The sequence below is a fragment of the Aquarana catesbeiana genome, linkage group LG01 (genome assembly GCF_042186555.1).
Source record: "Aquarana catesbeiana isolate 2022-GZ linkage group LG01, ASM4218655v1, whole genome shotgun sequence".
Classification (NCBI taxonomy): domain Eukaryota; kingdom Metazoa; phylum Chordata; class Amphibia; order Anura; family Ranidae; genus Aquarana; species Aquarana catesbeiana.
In genome coordinates, this window is record NC_133324.1 from 868,639,326 (window position 1) to 868,658,378 (window position 19,053).

At 42.8% G+C, this 19,053-nt stretch overlaps 1 protein-coding gene across 1 annotated transcript in view; it reads right to left on the reverse strand.

The window, feature by feature from the left end:
• CC2D2A (coiled-coil and C2 domain containing 2A) overlaps window positions 1-19,053 on the reverse strand; it is a 165,496-nt gene that overhangs the window by 139,244 nt on the left and 7,199 nt on the right. The window contains exons 2-5 of the mRNA XM_073609863.1: window positions 12,613-12,696; window positions 9,356-9,425; window positions 4,239-4,330; window positions 1,949-2,050 (exon numbers count right to left, since the gene is read on the reverse strand). Coding sequence (XP_073465964.1) covers window positions 1,949-2,050; window positions 4,239-4,330; window positions 9,356-9,425; window positions 12,613-12,696 — 348 coding nt within the window. The remainder of the gene's footprint in view (window positions 1-1,948; window positions 2,051-4,238; window positions 4,331-9,355; window positions 9,426-12,612; window positions 12,697-19,053) is intronic.

Below are 19,053 nucleotides of genomic sequence, written 5' to 3' on the forward strand. Positions count from 1 at the left end.
ATTATCAAGTCTTTTGCAGGTTTTGTTCTAAGATTGCCCTGTATTTGGTTTCATCCATCTTCGCATCAACTCTGACCAGCTTCCCTGCCCCTGCTGAAGAAAAACATCCCCACAACATGATGCTGCCACCACCATGTTTCACAGTGGGGATGGTGTGTTCAGGGTGATGTGCAGTCTTAGTTTTCCGCCACACATAGCGTTTTGCTTTCAGGCCAAAAAGTTCAATTTTGGTCTCATCTGACCAGAGCACCTTCTGCCACATGTTTGCTGTGTCCCCCACATGGCTTCTTGCAAACTGCAAGCGGACTTCTTATGGCTTTCTTTCAACAATGACTTTCTTCTTTCCACTCTTCCATAAAGACCAGATTTGTGGAGTGCACGACTAGTAGTTAACCTGTGGACAGATTCTCCCACCTGAGCTGTGGATCTCTTCAGCTCCTCCAGCGTTACCATGGGCCTCTTGGCTGCTTTTCTGATTAATGCTCTCCTTGCCCGGCCTGTCAGTTTAGGTGGACGGCCATGTCTTGGTAGATTTGCAGTTGTGCCATACTCTTTCCATTTTCAGATGATGGATTGAACAGTCCTCCGTGAGATGTTCAAAGCTTGGGATATTTTTCTTTTTTTTTATAACCAAACCCCGATTTAAACTTCTCCACAACTTTATCCCTCACCTGTCTGGTGTGTTCCTTGGCCTTCATGATGCTGTTTGTTCACTAGGGTTCTCCAACAAACCTCTGAGGGCTTCACAAAACAGTTGTATTTATACTGAGAGAATAAATTACACACAGGTGGACTCTATTTACTAATTAGGGGACTCCTGAAGGCAATTGGTTCCACTAGATTTTAGTTAGGGGTATCAGAATAAAGGGGGCTGAATACGAATGCACACCACGCTTTTCATATATTTATTTGTAAAAAATGTTGAAGGGCATTTATCATTTTCCTTCCACTTCACAATTATGTGCCACTTTGTGTTGGTCTATCACATAAAATCCTAATAAATACATTTACGGTTTTGGTTGTAACATGACAAAATGTGGAATATTTCAAGGGGTATGAATACTTTAAGGCACTGTATGTGTTATTTTGTGACATATAAAAGTTTATTAAAAGTAAAAGTGGTTAGAGCGCATCACACCGCCACTACACAATGTACAACCACGGGTACGCATCTGCGAGCACAGGTTGTTGTGCACAAGTCTTAAATGAAAAAAATTAAAATGTAATATACTGTAGCTTACAAATCCGTAGATGTGGTGGCTGTATCAGTTTTTTTTTAAGGCTTTTTATTTCCTTTATTTCACTTTATGATCCTATCTTAGAGTGTCTGCATTCTGGATGAAGTAGTAAAGCAGAAACCTTTGAACAGCAGCATTTTCAGTCTGGAGAATTTTGATACAAGTCAAGTGTAATGGCCTGTACACACGACCGGTTTTCACGTCGGAATAAACTCTGAAGGTTTTTCCGCCGGAGTTCCAACGGAATTCCGCTCAAGCTGTCTTGCATACACATGGTCACACCAAATTACGACCATCCAGAACACGGTGATGTACAACACGTAGGACGGGACTAGAAAATGGAAGTTCAATAGCCAGTAGCCAATGGCTTCCGTCTTGTACTTGCTTCAGAGCATGTGTCGTTTTTGGTCCGTAGGAACAGCATATAGACAAGAGTTTTTCCCGATAGAAATTGGTTCCGTCGGAAAAATGTAGAACATGTTCTCTTTCTAGGTCCGTCAGAATTTTCGATGTAGGAAGTCCGATGGGGCATACACGATCGGAATATACGATGAAAAGCTCCGCGTCGGACATTTTCTGTCGGACATTGCGCTCGTGTGTACAGGGCATAAAGCACAGCAGTGCATGGATAACTCTTGATAACTATCGATAACTCCCCATGGCATGACAGTGAAGACAATGAAAACTATAGCTGGTCTGTATGTACTTACCTCTTCATCAAATTTTGTAACAGTATCTGCTGGTTTAGATCTGGTGAAGGTTCGTGGTGAAACAACCGGGGACTCCTGCTGGAGGATACTTTCAGCTTTGGACTGTGGTGTAAAACAAACATTATGAAGTGAGCCAAGAACACATCAACTTCTGCAGTAGGTAATTATTATTATAGTGAGCGCGATTAAACATTGGTACATGCATTTAGAGAGTCAGAAAAAAAAGATGTTTTAAAGCAGTTAGAACTATACTCTCCATGATGTATAATCATTATTTGTGGCAGGGTAAAAGGGAACTGCGGTTCATATATATATATATATATATATATATATATATATATATATATATATATATATATATATATATATATATATATATATATATATATATATATATATATATACATACATACATACACATATACATACATACACACACAGGTATATTTTTTTTAGGTGTGTAATGAAAGTGATCAGGTAAACCAAATGTGAACACTGAACCTGCTACACATGCCAAGAAGCATTTCATGATCAGAACGCTCAGGCTTTTTGCAACTGCGTCCCCCATTCCCCTCACATTTGTCTGCAATTCCAGGCTGTCACAATGACAGCCCAAAGTTGTTGTGCAGACAGACAGTCAAAAACAGACCTTCTGACACAGTGTTTATAAACACTGTTCAGGGGCAAAACAGAGCGATACAAAGTGAGATCTACAGTATACTTCTGTTACTACTTTTTCATTCTCCTGCAAAGAGATGAGCTTGGATCTGCTTATGCCGTCAGTTAAAGCAACCTTACAATTAAAAGAAAAAAAGTTTGTAAATAAGAATATAATTCAAATTTTACCCCATTAACCCTAAGTTTCCCCTAATCAATCCCTTTTCCGTTTCTCCCTTTGGCTTTTAATTTTCTTTTGTTTTGTTTTTTTTCTCTTTTATTTCTATTTTTCAAACCATTAATACGTAAACTTTTTTTTTTCCTGTTGTTTTTTTGTTTTGTTTTTTAATACTGTTGCATAAAGGCTAAGTCCACCTTTTGGAGAAAATAAAGATAAAATAAGTAAATGCACTGTATATTTGCCGAAATGAAAATGTGCATTTATACATTTTTTTGCAAATGAGCTTGCAGAGTATTGCAATTGCAATCAATGGATCACGAGCGCATAGCAAAGCTCCTAAAGTCCAGGCAGAGCCATGCACAGCTGTGTTTATTTTGAATCTGACAGCTGCTGCAGGGGAGAAGAACCCCTGCACATGGTTGGGGGGGGGGATGTTTTGAGGGTGGAGGGGGTCTGCTTGGCACCATGTTACTACATTTGGGTGCAACACATACCATGGCCTTTATTTCTTTTGTAAATATCTTTGCAATGGTTTGTACCAGAATCAAAATGTGAGTGTCATGTTAAACAGGACAAATTTTTAAATAAATATTATACTTTTTTTTATCTACAGTAAGACTTTTTTTTAAACACTTATTAAAGTAGCATTAAGTGTGTTTTACTTTTTTATCTTGAGTAGTTACATTGTGGATTCAAGTTCTCTTAAAAAACAATGTCCCCCCCACATCTGCTGATATTCACTTTGGCTGTGCTCCCCTGATCCTCAGAAATATCTGGTGCTTCTGGGTATGGGGGATCATGTGACCTCCTTTCTTTGTTCCCTTTTCTAAGCAGCCAATTGCCGGGCATGAACACAGTCATATGGGATCGAGGAGGAAGTCCTAACCCTGTGTAAGCACCAACATCTTTAGGCACATAACTTACAAAAGGTTTGGATCCCCTTTATAGGAACACAGGGCTGGTTAAAGTGGAACTTTACAAAAAAGGGGAAGCTCCTCTTTCCTCTCCTGCTCCTCCCCTCCTCTCCCATAATTGGAATGTAGTCCTTTTTTTTGGGCGGGGTGGGAGTGGGTACCTGATTTTGACATTTGTCGTGGCGATCTGAGCAGAAGTTCGGGTTCCCCCCATCCCCCGCAGTCTCATGGGACATCACAGGTCCCCGGAGACTGCAGGACTATACAGGAGGTGCAGTGACACTCACATGCGCAGTGGGTAGCCAGCCGTGAAGCCACAAGGAGTCACAGTCAGCTGCCCACAGTTAAGATGCCGGCACCTGCACCTGAAGACCGGCAAAGAGCTGGGGTCGGGGGAGGACATCGCTGGATCCTGGGGCGTGGGAGTGTGTTTGTTATTTTTATTAAAAAAAAAAAACAAACACAAACACACACACAAAAACACACACACACAGCTTTAAGACATAAAAGAAAGAAAGTGACATGGAATTGTACTAACCCTTCCAGCTTTAAGCTTTTCTCTCAATCGCTCCCTCATAGAAGACTCAACAGAAACGGACTTTGTCATAGAAGCATTTAGCGGAGGCAAACCTAAAACATTTGCAGAAAACACAGACACAGAGCCGAGTCTGTTATTTATAGTAACTTAAAACACAAGTGAATTATAACATGGAATTACATCAGTATTACAGTAATATTTTATCCCTCACACATAATAAATTGGGTTTGGAAAGCCTCCACATGCAATTACAGTGTAAAATATGGCCGTACATATTTTTAAATGGAAAGGCCCTGTGCACAATACACAACAGTAAACAATTTGTACAGCAAACGAGGGCCAGTTTATACCCCACAAACATTCCTGTGCTGGCCACCAGAATCAGACACAATCACTGCTAAGAGAAAATCCCATATTTACAGCTCCAGACTACATTTGTTAGATGTGAACTGCGATAGATACTTTTATCTTAAAGTGGTTGCAAACCCTCAAGGTTTTTCAGCTTAATGAATTCCATGCATTAAGTTGAAAAACCTTCTGTGCTGCAGCTCCCCCCAGACCCCCCCCACTTTTTTTCTTACCTGAGCCCGATCCGATCCAGCGATTTGCACGAGCCCAGCGGCTCCAGTCGCTGTCTCGGTCCTCATTGGACAGATTGATAGCAGCAGAAGGCATTGGCTCCCACTGTTGTCAATCAAATCCGGTGACGCAAGTCAATGGACACAGCAGCAGGACTCAGGAGCGAGCCCGCACGGGTGCCCCCGTGGAAATCGGCTTTCCGTGGGGGCACCAGATGAAGGGGAGGAGCCAGGAGCGCCAGCGGGACAACCCAGAGGAGGAGGAGGAGGAGGAGCCCTTGCACAGAGCAGGCAAGTATAACATGTTTGTTATTTTTATTATTATTTTTTTTTAAACTAACCTTTACAAACAGTTTAAAGCTTAACCCTGGGGAAACCTGAAAATTCTCCCTTGCAGTAGGGCTCTGCTTGATTAGTACTTACTTACCCGATCCTTCGCTCCTCCATACTCATAAACCAGGCCGCACAGCGTCTTTTTTCCCCTTGCTCCAGCACAGTAATGTCCTGACATCATCAAAATAATGCAGGGGAGCAAAACTACTTTTACCACCCCCAAGACTAAAGGAGCAGTTAACACTTATGCCCCGTACACACGGTCGGATTTTCCGATGGACAATGTCCGATCGGAGCGTGTTGTCGGAAATTCCGACCGTGTGTGGGCGCCATCGGACATTTTCCATCGGATTTTCCGACACACAAAGTTGGAGAGCAGGAGATAAAATTTTCCAACAACAAAATCCGTTGTCGGAAATTCCGATTGTGTGTACACAAATCCGACGGACAAAGTGCCACGCATGCTCAGAATAAATAAAGAGATGAAAGCTATTGGCCACTGCCCCGTTTATAGTCCCGACGTACGTGTTTTTCGTCACCGCGTTTAGAACAATCGGATTTTCCAACAACTTTGTGTGACCGTGTGTATGCAAGACAAGTTTGAGCCAACATCCGTCGGAAAAAATCCTAGGATTTTGTTGTCGGAATGTCTGAACAAAGTCCGACCATGTGTACGGGGCATTACAGTGCACTGCATGAGAGAATTTTCAGGTTTCCAAAGTCAATCTTTTAATTATACTGTATAAAAGTCAAAAACATTTGATTTTAGTTTTGGATAAAGTATGGAAAGGTTATAATCCCATAAAAAGCCTGGGTCCTATTGAGGGGATTTTTGTTTATTTTCTGTCTTGAGACACAACAGTAAGAGAGATCACCTTTAAGGCCTCGTCCACACTAGCAGTTAAGAGACAGTGAAACCCTGTGGTTTAGACCCGTTTTTACAGCCCCCCCCCCCCCCCCAAACCACTATCCCCTTTAAACTGCAAAGGCAGCGGCCAGGGTATACACATGCCACGGGCGCAATGCTTTGCTTCGCGGTGGGAATTATACCCGTCGCTTTTGGCAGGTGGTACACAACCCGCTCAAGTGAATAGGGCCACTCTGCAAGCACCCTGCAACTGTGTGCACACAGGTGATGAGGAAATGAGGCAGTGCTAGGAAATTGTGTTAATTTATGATGTGCGTTGCCCTTCCATGTGCATCTTATTGCAAAGGCTAGTTATTGGGGTGGCTGCCATTTTTTTTTGTATGACCTGCATTTGAACTGCTTCAGCTGCTTTTGAATTCCTACAGACTTGTATGGGACGAGAAGCAGTTTTAAAGTGAACAAAACAACACCGGCCATGAACCGGTAATGTCTGCTCAAGTGCAATTTTTCATGGGTGCTCAAACTGTGGCCAGCCAGCTGTTCCGGAACTACAAGTCCCATGAGGCATTGCAAGCAGCTGACAGTTATAAGCATGACTCCCAAAGACAGAGGCATAATGGGACTTGTAGTTCTGCAACAGCTGGAGGGCCACAGGTTGGACATCACTGCCCTAAATAAAGGCCTCAAACTGAATGTCTTGGCTCTCTACCCCACTCCTCCATGCTGTCCGGAAGGAAATGAGAGTGCAGACTCTGGCTGCAGATGGGTTATCATTGGTTTGTAGACAGTGTTAAAAATCAGGAATGATTCTGAAGAGTGATACAAAGGCTTGCATAAAGATTTTGGTACTTGCTAAGAATGCAGCAAGCCTCGACAGTTTCACTTTAAGTCCCCTTTTACACCGGTGGCGGAAGTTACTATCCCCCTGAAAACCAATCCACAAAGAATTGCTTTTCAAAGGTGGTTGAGTGGTGGTCTGCAGGTGTTCAGGAGGTGACACAGCTGCCGCCTGAATGGCTGGTTTTTCTTCAGTCCCAAATGAGATTTTACATTGAAACACCACACCAGCGAGCCAAGCGCTTCTTACGCGGTTGTGGAGTGGTCCCATTGTCTTCAATGTACTCCAGAACAGCATCTTCAAAGAGGCACTGGGAACTTTTAGACTTGCATGTAAATTCATATGAAAGAAAACTTCAAAGAAGTTCAATAGCACTGGTGAGACAATGGGCACCCAACAATTACTCTAAACCATAAAAATACAGAAAGGAGCGCCAGACCAAAATCAGATAAAGGGTGCAAGATCGTTTTAATTGTTAGTAAAAGAAAATCATATCATATCATATTATATATATAGCCAATGCGTTACATGGGCAACACCACTCCTCCTTCATTAGGGCTCAAACTGACACCAGCTGCTGAGCAGCGAGAGAGACTCCATCGCTATTCAGCAGCTGCTGTCAGGTCGTTCCTCTACGAAGAGAGTTCAATACTGGTTCTAATATAGATCTGTAAAGTCACAAGTTTTGATGTGCTGAGCCCTGATGAAGGGGGAGAGGTGTTGCTACTGAAACACATTGGTTGGTTTTATATAACTCTTTTACTAACAATTAAAATGATCTTGGACTCATATGTGATTTTGGTCTGGAACTCCTTTCTGTATTCCATTGTCTTCAACGGGTACGTTTGGCAAGTGGCGCCACCTAAAAACATGCCATACTGGGTAAGATGCGTCACACTATGGAGAATTACGGCAATGTGAGTGGACCTGAGTGGCCATCAAGCTAATCTTTAAGTAGCTGGTCAGGGGTGGTAAAAGCACAGATCAACTACCTGTTTTTACCGATCCTCTGCCAACCGTGTAAAGTTAGCCTAAGGCTGGCCATACGTGTATAATTTTCCTTTAGGTTTACCAAAAACCATATAATATAGAGGTCAAAACTAAACAACTTTCAATTGTATTCAATTAAGAAACAAAAAAGTGTAGTGCTAATATGAAAGGTGAAACATCTGCAATCATATGTATACTAAGGACTGGTGCATCATCAAACTTCCAAAATGAAAAAAACATCAAAATTAAATGATGTGAGTCCCATATATATGAACAACTTCATATGAAGATCATGACCGTGAACAAGTGAAATCTTGAAGTGAAGAAAACACCACCACCACTTTTTCGTTTCTTTATTACTGCACATATCCTATTTGCTGTGTTAGCCGCTCTCCTTTTTGGGCAGCGCAGAATTATTTGCTACACCATAATTGTATTCAATTAGGCAGGCCCTTGCACTACATAGTTTAAGGTAAATTTAAAAGAAAATTGGACAACAGTACAAGAGGATTTATTTATTTATTTCAGGTACTTATATAGCGCTGTCAGTTTACGCAGCGCTTTACATATACATTGTACATTCACATCAGTCCCTACACCCTCAAGGAGCTTACAATCTAAGGTCCCTAACTCACATTCATACATACTAGGGCCAATTTAGACAGGATCCAATTAACCTACCAGCATGTCTTTGGAGTGTGAGAGGAAACCGGAGTACCCGGAGGAAACCCACGCAGGCACAGGGAGAACATGCAAACTCCAGGCAGGTAGTGTTGTGGATTGAACATGTATGGCCAGCCACCAAGTGTGGTGTCAGATGGGCAGTTCTGCCCCCCCTGCAGAGCAGCATCAGCTCACTATAGAAACAAATCACAACATGCACCATCACCATTTGTGGAACTTTATTGACAGGGACAAAACAACTGCTGGGATTTCTATACTGAGCTGGTCAAGATATTTACACACAGAGCTCCTCTATTAAGAAAAGTACTGCCTATAAAATGGACTTCCTCCCTATGGAACACGCACTTGGGTGGCCCAGTATCTGCTCATTGAGTGTATGCATTATAATGAGGAGATTGCCAGAAATTACACATCCCAGACCAGAATAAATGGGTAATACCAGTAGGTGTCAATTTCCAACCCTACTTCACCCAAAACCAACTAAGCTTTGGGTGGAGGCCTTCTTAAAGTTGCACTGCAGCCAACATGCCAAATTAAAATACATTATTTAAGGGCAGGCATTAAAGGGATCTATTGCATTCACTAGATATGATCTTGATCATTTGCAGACTGCCTATAAAAGAAAAAATATGCTGCTTTATTGCAAAACACATGTTTAATAATGTCCTTCAAAAGCCAGTATCCCATTCCTCTCTGCTTGAAGTTCCATCACTCCACAAGGTCTCTCTGACTGTCTAGCTTCAATGTTTGCAAAAATCACCATCCAAAATGTCAATGGTTTATGAATGCCAAACATTCCAGAACATAACCTGGGGGCTGTACTCACTGCGCTGCCCGCGTGTAACGTTCCCGATATCTTCCCCGCCATCCGCTGCATCTCCAGCATTGTCTTCCAGCTGTGACACAAAGCACCAGATAATCATTGCACTGACTGGTATTACATTTTTTTTATAAATATTATTACTTTAAACTGACATTTGTGAAGAGCTATGAATATACAAAGTGAGAAAAGTTTTTTTTCCATTATAATTAAAGGAGAAGTCCAGCCTGAGCTTTTTAGGCTGGGCTTCCCCTATGGCTCACAGGAGTGCAATTCATTTTGCACTCCTGTGATCTGTTTTCAGCAGACAGTGGTCTTGAAGTCCGCTCTCTGCTGTCGTCACCAAGATCAGTCCAAGTAGCGCGTCATCCCGACTTACATACGATCCGAAAATCATATAAAAAATGCCGCATTTGAATCGATCGTACGATTATCGGATCGTTAGTACAGAGCTTTCAAGAGCCAATCAGGACAGTTCATCCAATATTATTCTATCAGACATGCACGGAAATTTTTTCGTACGATGCCAGATACAAATGCATTGCAACACATTACATCACTTCCGAATTTTTATTCTGTCGTATGGGAATTTACGTGACTTTAGTAAACTCATCAGATTCAACGTGAGATTAGCATGCAAAAAAAAAAAAAAATGGACGATCATTCGTCCGATAATTGGATCGTGTGTACGGGGCATAAGGAAGTCTGGATCCTTCAGCTGCTTGGACAGATGGCAGTCTCAGCCTCTCAGCGAGTTGATGAGACAGCCACTCCCTGTCCCTTCATAGCACAGCGCTCCAATGAGCGTGGAGGAGCAGAGAAGGAGAGATGCTGACCGATAGACAGCAGCTCTCCACTCGGGGAGTTGAGAGAACCGAGAATCGACGATGTTCAGTGGCTCGGTTCTCAGTGAAGAGGCGGCGGGGGACAGATGCAGAATCGGTCTGATGCTGCTGCATCCACCTAGGTAAGTATGAAAAGGCCAAAAAAAAAACCCATACTTCGCTTTTATTTATGTATTTGCTTTCATTATCTAAACTGTTTGCTTGAAGAAGTATGCCCAAAGCTCTTTTGCAGAACCAAGTACAATGCTGTGACCCAGATTCAGTCGACAGTGGGCTAAAGTTTGCTGTCGGCTGACAGTACAAAACCAGTCCAGGCTCTGCAGGGATCCCCACAATAATGTCGGGATCTGTTCAGATGCCTGAGTGGTATTTTAGCAAGCCGCTGGGAGCCTGAGCCAGCTGCTTCCGCCCCCTCCACTGTCCGGTGCTCCAGTGAGTGCTGGAGGGGCAGAGCAGAGAGCGGTGACTGACAGTATGACTAACAGAGTATGCTGTAAGATACCGAACAGTGTTTTTCAAAAAAAAATTTTGGCATTGGTACTAAAAAAAAAAAAAAAAAAAAATCGCTACTAAAATGCCGCATGCACTATTTTATGAAGACAAGCAGTATTTTAGTAGTGAAAGCCTGTAGTAATTTACCAACGGTGGTAGCTGACTTCCTTAACAAACACTGTAAATAGCTGGTTCTTAAGGAGCGAGCGGCCGCTGCATCCTTAAAGTGAGGTCCCCCCACCAAATATGGAATTTTAGGGGAACCCCCATGCGACAGGTTGGCTCTCCTGGGCGAATCGCTGTCATTGTATGTCAGCAGTTTTAAGAGCTCTTGGGGGCGCGCGCCCGCGGTGCGATGCCCGAGCTGATGTGCGTGGCCGGCGGCCGCGATATCAACCAGTCACCCATGATCCTGAGAGAGACAGGACGGAGATCTGTAAATGTAAACAGACAGATCCCTGTTCTGTCATGCGAAGAGGGACAGATCTGCTGTTCCTAGAGATTAGGAACAGCGATCTGTTTCCTCCTCCAGTCACTACACTCTTCCCACAGTTAGCAACACCTCCCTAGGGAACACTTAACCCTTGATCGCCCCCTAGTGTTAACCTCTTCCCTGCCAGTGACATTTATGCAGCAATTAGTGGCTATTTTTAGCTCTGATCGCTGTATAAATGTCACTGGTCCCAAAAAAAGTGTCAAAAGTGTCTGATCTGACTGCCGCAATGTCGCAGTCCAGCTAAAAATCGCTGATCACCGTCATTACTAGTAAAAAAAATAATAATAAAAAAAAGTCCATAAATCTATCCCCTATTTTGTAGACGCTATAACTTTTGCGCAAGCCAATCAATATATGCTTATTGCGATTTTTTTTACCAAAAATATGTAGAAGAATACATATTGGCTTAAACTGATGAAGAAATTTGTTTTTTTACATTATTTTTGTTTGCATATTTATTATAGCAAAAAATAAAAAAATATTGTTTTTCAAAATTGTGGGTCTAGTTGCTCTAGTTGTGGGAAAAAAAAGCCACATAAATGTTGTTTGGGTACAGCATCGCACGACTGCGCAATTGTCAGTTAAAGCGACGCAGTGCCGTATCGCAAAAAATGGCCTGGTCATTAAGGAGGCAAATCCTTCCGGTCCTTAAGTGGTTAAATATCGCATCTTGAGACAACTACTGTACTTATTTTCCGCATGCATTTTTATTTTTTTTTCCTTTTGTGAATTGACTTTAACTCCTGTTTTATGCGGTATTTGCCATACGTTTTTGCAATAAATACCGCATAAAGAAGTAGTGAATTGACATTTTCAGGATTGCATGCGGTATTTAGGAAAACACCTAAATACTGCATGCGATCTGCTTTTGTAAATGGAGCCCAATTTCAGTAATATCTCACACTACAGATTTCTTGGCTACCGTGATCAGTCATTGCTCATGTAGTCTGGGCACTGTGGTTATTCATCACTAATAACATTGTAAAAAATTATATTTTGCAATGTGGAGATGTGTGTTATGTAAAAGGAAGACACCAGAAAGCTACTTTTTACTGCAGTGGGAATAAGCCTAGGTTCACACATATGCAGTATGGGAAATGCAGCAATCTCTGTGTGTTTCCAGCACCGCATTGCAATCACACGGTTTGCGATCTACTGCGGGTGCCAATACAAAATGACTAAAACCCCAAATGCATCGCGAACGCAGTGCGGTTTGTCTGCACCAGATCTCATGATACCAATCAATCAACCATGCGAATGGGTTGCGGTGCGGCTCCCAAAAAGGTGTCTGCACTGGGCTCAAAATAGCACCGCACTGAATCGCATGTGAATTGTACAGGAATGTGGTGGTTCCCTTGTGGTTAAATGTGGATTATAGTTTGATCCGGGGCTATGCTGGACCCCTGCAGATCATCCCCAATAAAACATACCGGTTTCTTCCTTCTCTGGCGTTGTGCTTTCAGGGTCTTTTTTAAGTTCTCCACCTGAGCATGATCCTCATTGTCCAACAGCTCCTGTGAAGAAAATAATGTTATAATGGATGTCCAGATTTTGGCTCTAGATAGTGCCGCTATAACCCTAGACCAGCAATTCTCAACCAGGTTTTGTGGAACCCTCCAGAGGTTTGCAGGATTTCCCTGACCTATGGCTGATTGATTTCTTATTTGATGGTGCCTGTATAGTTCCGGGGCCAGTGCCACTTGGCAGAGGCAACTACAGGACAACGATGATCTTTTTAGCTATCTGTATGGGTGGCATTGTGACCACCACTGTTAAGGGAGCTCTCTTTCCACTGGCTACCAATGTAAGGGACACTTTTTTCCCCTACTGACCCCCAATGACTTGGTTTTAGCAGGTGTTCCCCAAAGAGACTAAGGGCTCCTCACTCTGGGGGAATGCATTAGGGTAAAAAAAAAACAAAAAAAAACACACACAACAGGAATACCAATCTTCAGGAACCAAAAGTGAGGCCCAACAGTGGGCCTCTTGAGTACAGAGTAAAGTTGGTATTTGCACAAAGCTTGGCAACTCCTAGGTGCAGTGAAGATAACAGAGCATCTTGTTATTCCTACATTTAATATCTGCTGCTAGTTTACTAGGCAGAACTTTAGTACAAAGTGATCTTTTAATTTAAGAGGAATTGGTATACATAGGCACATACAAGTAGGAGTAAAGTCGTGTTTTAGATGTATGCAAGCGAGATCACATCTTCATGGTTTGTCTAATGCAGCAGAAGGCCAACTTGTCGGGAAGTATCTAATCAGAGGTATATATAGTAACTGGCTTCAGAAGAAACACAAGCAGCAAAAGCACTCTTTCCAAACTGTCTAAGGGCTCATGCACACGAGACGCTGTTAAACGCGCGTTCAGAGGCAGTTGGACACTTTTTTCAACTGCCCCTGAACTCATTCAATGTTATCCTATGTGTCCATGTACACAGTCTCGTTTTTTGGCGTTTTTAGGCAGTTGCGTTTAACCTCCTTTTTCCAGAAGCAAAAAAATGGGATCAGACGTAAAAGTTTTCCATGTTTCAGACACCAAACGCGGCTAAACGCCGGTACCGCGTTTAGCCGCGTTTGCGTTTATAAGTGTTTTTAAAAGGAACCCTATTTTTTGGACCAGAAAACACAGAAATATGATGGTAAACTGCAGCAGAGAATGACATTTTGCGACCTAAATTTGGAGCCTCGTATCTCTGGGTCACTTGGTGCTAGTAACCCCAAATGTGGTGTGCAAACACAGTGGAACTAGCACTACAACATATCCAAAGTTGGGGCTCTTAGCACAAAGTGGCCCTGAGATACGGGGCCCCAAATTCGGGTCGCAAAATGTGAAGCAGTTTTCTGCAGCAGAAAATGACATTTTGCGATCCGACTTTGGGGCCCCAATATCTCGGGGCCACTTGGTGCTAGGAACCCCAAATGTGGTGTGCAAACACAGTGGAACTAGCACTACAACATATCCAAAGTTGGGGTTCTAGCACCAAGTGGCCCCGAGATACGGGCCCCAAAGTGGGGGTCGCAAAATGTCATTCTCTGCAATATGTTTAATATGGGATACATTTCCAAAAAAAAAAAAAAAAAAAACACAGAAAGAGAGGCAAATGCAAGTATACAACTACTCTCTCTGCTGCTGCTGCTCACTTTAATCAAAATGGCAGAAATAGTTAAAATTTATCATGCTTTCTGAGCTTGGGGAGGGTCTTTGTAATCTTAACTTAACGCTTCTAGACGCAAACGCGGTTAAACGCGGCATGCAAACGCGGCAAAACAGGCTTTTCTAAATGCCGGTTTCAGCTTTTAAAATACATGTGTTCAGCAGAGTTTGCACCGGCGTCTTGTGTGCATGAAGCCTAAAGGGTACAAGAGTTTGAATGCTTTTCGCGACTTACATATGTTAAAAAAAAAAAAAAAAAAAAAAAAAAAAACTGTAAAATTCCATAAGACTTTCATCATCAAGAATGACACCAGTGCTTTCAAACCTCACCCAGAGATCTGTCCTTGCAGCTAACAAGAGAGGATGCTATGGGCTTAAACATTGCACTCTTTATAAATGTATAGAACTCAGTGAGGGTTCTGACAGCTACAAATGTGTAATTGTGAGAATAAGTTTCATGTCAGGCTTTGTTAAAGTAAACCTATCAAGACAGCAGTTACTTGGCCATCTAGCCTCCAAGGCTGCCCTTGTCCCAACTCCTGGATATGATGTTCATTCGAGGGGCAGGCATGTCATAGATGGTCTCCTGAGCCTTGAAAATCTAGTACTAGTTCATCACAAGCTGGGCTTGTTCTGTAATGCTGAAAATATTTTCTTTATGGGTCACCTCTGAACTGCTCTGAAGGTAACATGCAGCTTCCAGGCAGGAGAGGCTGGTCTACAAATATTGTGGCTATAGGAGCAGAAATATGGCAATCTGTGTTAGAACAAGTACAGTATCTTTGATGTCTATATCTCCTACCCAACTTTTTGTTATCCATCGTGCTCACCAAATGCCTCATAAATTACATAAATGGTCCCATAGGGATTCTGCTGCTGATCATTTACATAAGTTCTGGAAATGCCCCAAGCTAGTGCTTTATTGGAATAAAATAATTAATATTAATAATAAGGCATTTTAAGTGGTTCTACATAATGATCTATTGACATTCATATTAGGGTAATTAGATGAAGAATTATACATGAACTATGCTCAAACCGCTATCTCTAGACTATTGGTTCTGACCCATAAATGTATTTTACTGAAATGGAGTGCCCCAATGCTCCCCACCTTTGAGGAATGGCGTACACAGGTGATCTATACTCTGGTTAAAGAGAGGCATATTTGGAAGTACCGGGGTACTCCACTCAAGTTTAACAAAATATGGGGCCCTTGGTTATAGGTTCCTAGCTTAGCCCCATTAGCTTGAGTATCTCTACGGCTATTACAATGCTAATTACAATCTGGTTGTTTATGCTGTCCAAAAGGCCTGTAGCTCCAGGCGATGGTTTGGCATGCGTACCAGGAGTGTGTAGTAGTAGTAAGATGGCATATATTGTATGTTCGTTTTTTTTGTTTGTTAGTTAGAGTACATTGGGTATTCCTCACTACAACATTGTTCAATCGAAGTAAGAGCATTAACCTTGGCATGTAAAATGTGTCTACTTCAACAATCCTTGGATGTTTCATTGCTCCCCTTCAATGCCGGTTTTTCCTTTGTAATTCTTTTGGAATTTTTGAGAACATCTGAAGTATGTGAGGCTAAATGTACTGTTTATTGTGCAGTTTCATTTGTAATCTTTGTTTTCTTTCTTTTTGGGTTGTATGTAAAATGACAAAACCTTTAATAAGTTATTTGAAAAAAAAAAAGAATAAAGGAAGAACTGAGAAAGTGGCTTGGATAAGTTAGGAAATGCCTTTACACTCCAGAATAGGTTCAGTTGAATGTGACTAGTGCCCCGTACACACGGTCGGATTTTCCGATGGAAAATGTCCGATCGGAGCGTGTTGTCGGAAATTCCGACCGTGTGTGGGCTCCATCGGACATTTTCCATCGGATTTTCCGACACACAAAGTTGGAGAGCAGGAGATAAAATTTTCCGACAACAAAATCCGTTGTCGGAAATTCCGATCGTGTGTACACAAATCCGACGGACAAAGTACCACGCATGCTCAGAATAAATAAAGAGATGAAAGCTATTGGCCACTGCCCCGTTTATAGTCCCGACGTACGTGTTTTACGTCACCGCGTTTAGAACGATCGGATTTTCCGACAACTTTGTGTGACCGTGTGTATGCAAGACAAGTTTGAGCCAACATCCGTCGGAAAAAATCCTAGGATTTTGTTGTCGGAATGTCTGAACAAAGTCCGACCGTGTGTACGGGGCATAACAGTACTTGGGTTTTGCCTCAGCCCAGAAGTTAGCGGTTATTCCTGGGTCAATGATCTGCAGATGAGGCCCCACAGCTGACACACACAAAGGGGCAGAAATACCTGTGAAGTCAATGTCATTGATCTAATATGACCATGCAGCCATATTAGGTCAATGAGCATCTAATCTCTCGTCCATAGTTCATTGACCCAGGAATGACAGATAACCTCCAGTTTCTAATTAAACTAAAGCTCAACCCCAATGACTATTCACTATTATATAGTTGTGCTCATAAGTTTACATACCCTGGCAGAATTTATGATTTCTTGTAGCTGCCATTGGGTAGGTGAACAGGCTGCTTCCTCTTCCGTTCCCTCATCTGGCTGCTGGGATGACATCTCTCGGTCACTATCTCCCAAGTGCATGGATCCTGGCTGGGGAGTGAAGACAATTTCCTCCACTCTGTCTGACTGTTGGAAAGGGAGGATGACAATCTCCTCTCCCTTGGATCCTGATCTGCTGTTGGGAACTGACCACCTCCTTCTCAACCTGGGCCTCCGGAACTGCCGCAGGTGTAGGGAAGAGGTCTTGGACCCTCTGTTCAGTTGCCAGAGCTTCAGCTGCAAAAGTTTCTTATAAATCTGCAGATGCATCTGGCATGAAATGCCATGTCCCTGTCAGTGTTGTGGGAGAAAGGCTGACTGCCCCTTCTCTCAGGAAGGCTGAATCTGTTGTTGGTGCTGGGAAGAGCTCAGTGATGTTTGACCCTGATGCCAGCTCTTCTGCTGAAGGCTCACCAGGTTGTTCTTCCTCAGCGGAAAAGTCTATTAAATCCCCAGTCTCTGGTGTCTGGGGATAGTTTCACAATCTCCTGTTCATAGAACAAAGAAGATGTTACCGATGCTGTGCAGAGGTTAGCAGAGCTCTCGTTTGTTGTCAGCACTTCAGCTTTGGGGACGGCCATCTCCGGGGGTTTCTGCTGCCGATTCTGGGGCATGCTGCTGAATGCATTCTAGCAGTTCCCTGTATGCCCTTTCTTTCCTTAGCAAATATTCCAGATCAGATTTAAGCCCTGAGACCCCTACAAGACTGAGCATAGCCTCTCTGTATTCTTGCAGGTCCTCAAGGGTAGGTTCCCCTTTATCGCCAAACAAAAAACATTTGTAAGGCTCTTCCATAGCAATCCAGGGCTGCCAAAGTCATATACCTCCGGAGAGCATTGTGTTGTCTCCCCTAAATACCCCTGCTCCGCATGCCATTGCAGATTCCGATATCAATTGTCCAGCTCTATATCCTGCTGCTCCAGGGGCCGCTCTCCCAGGAATGGCATAAGCAAATCCTGTTGGGCACTGGCCCATTGCTCTTGGAAAGCACTTGCCCTGCTGTATACCAGCAACCGAGAGGGTTCCAATCCTACCGGAATCTGCTGCCTGAGCTCCAGGTATTTATCCTCAGACACAGCCCTGGAGTATGCTGAAAGGACTAACTGCAGCAGCTCCGGGAACTCTGATGCCAGGTCCATATCTCTGCTGGGGTGACTGAAGTCTGCTATCTCAATCTCTCAATCTTGGATTCCGGTGGAGCCTTGGATGTCCCAGGCACAAGGAAGCATCCCACCGCTGCCAACCAAAATGTGACGGAACCCGGACACCCTGACTGGGTATCTCCGCCAAGAAGCTGCTTCCCAAGCTCTGGAACACGAGACCAGTGAATCTAGCTATAGTTACCCCAAGAACTAGGCAACACCAGTTTTGGAGTAAACCAGAATAAGAACTGTTTATTTGAACAAGAATACAGGCTTTTATAAACTTGAAAAGGAGGTCACTCACCACATTAACAATGACCCAAATATTTATCCAAAACATCACACAATGTTTTAGCTAATGAGGTACAGCTGACTCATGGCTAATCCCATCACAGAGGATCCTTAAAGAGTAAGCTCACCTTTGTACTCTTTTTTTTTTTCTAAATTCCAGCTCCCCTATGCACCAATATACTGGTATACAGCAGGGCAAGTGTACTTTTTATTGCAAAAATATCACAGCTTTCCATTAAATCTACAGTCACTTACTTTTCTTGTTCTAATTCACGTTTCCATTAGTAATGTCTTTCTTCCTGATCAGACTTTAGGTCATGACACAAGAAGGAGTTGACCAGCTGACCTCATTAGCACACACCCTGCATCATCCACTCCCAGCTGCACATTTTTTTTTTAAAGAAATGCAATCAGTGATCACCTTTCTCACTAAATACACAATCAGATTCCATAGTGTATGGCCATCGTAGGAGGGAGTGGACAGAAACATTCAGCTGTCAAGCCCTGTTCATATCTCTGCATAGCAGGAACTCGCATTCCCACATTTTTTTTTTTTTTCGCTCTAAAGAAGCTTCAGAACCTTTTTTTTTTTTTTTACAGTGGAGCTTGGTGCGTTTCTTACTGCAATTTTTGGTGCGTCGCATTTCTGAAATGCAGGGAAACGCACAGATTTTAATGGAGCCTTGTTGTTCTTGTGTTATAGCAC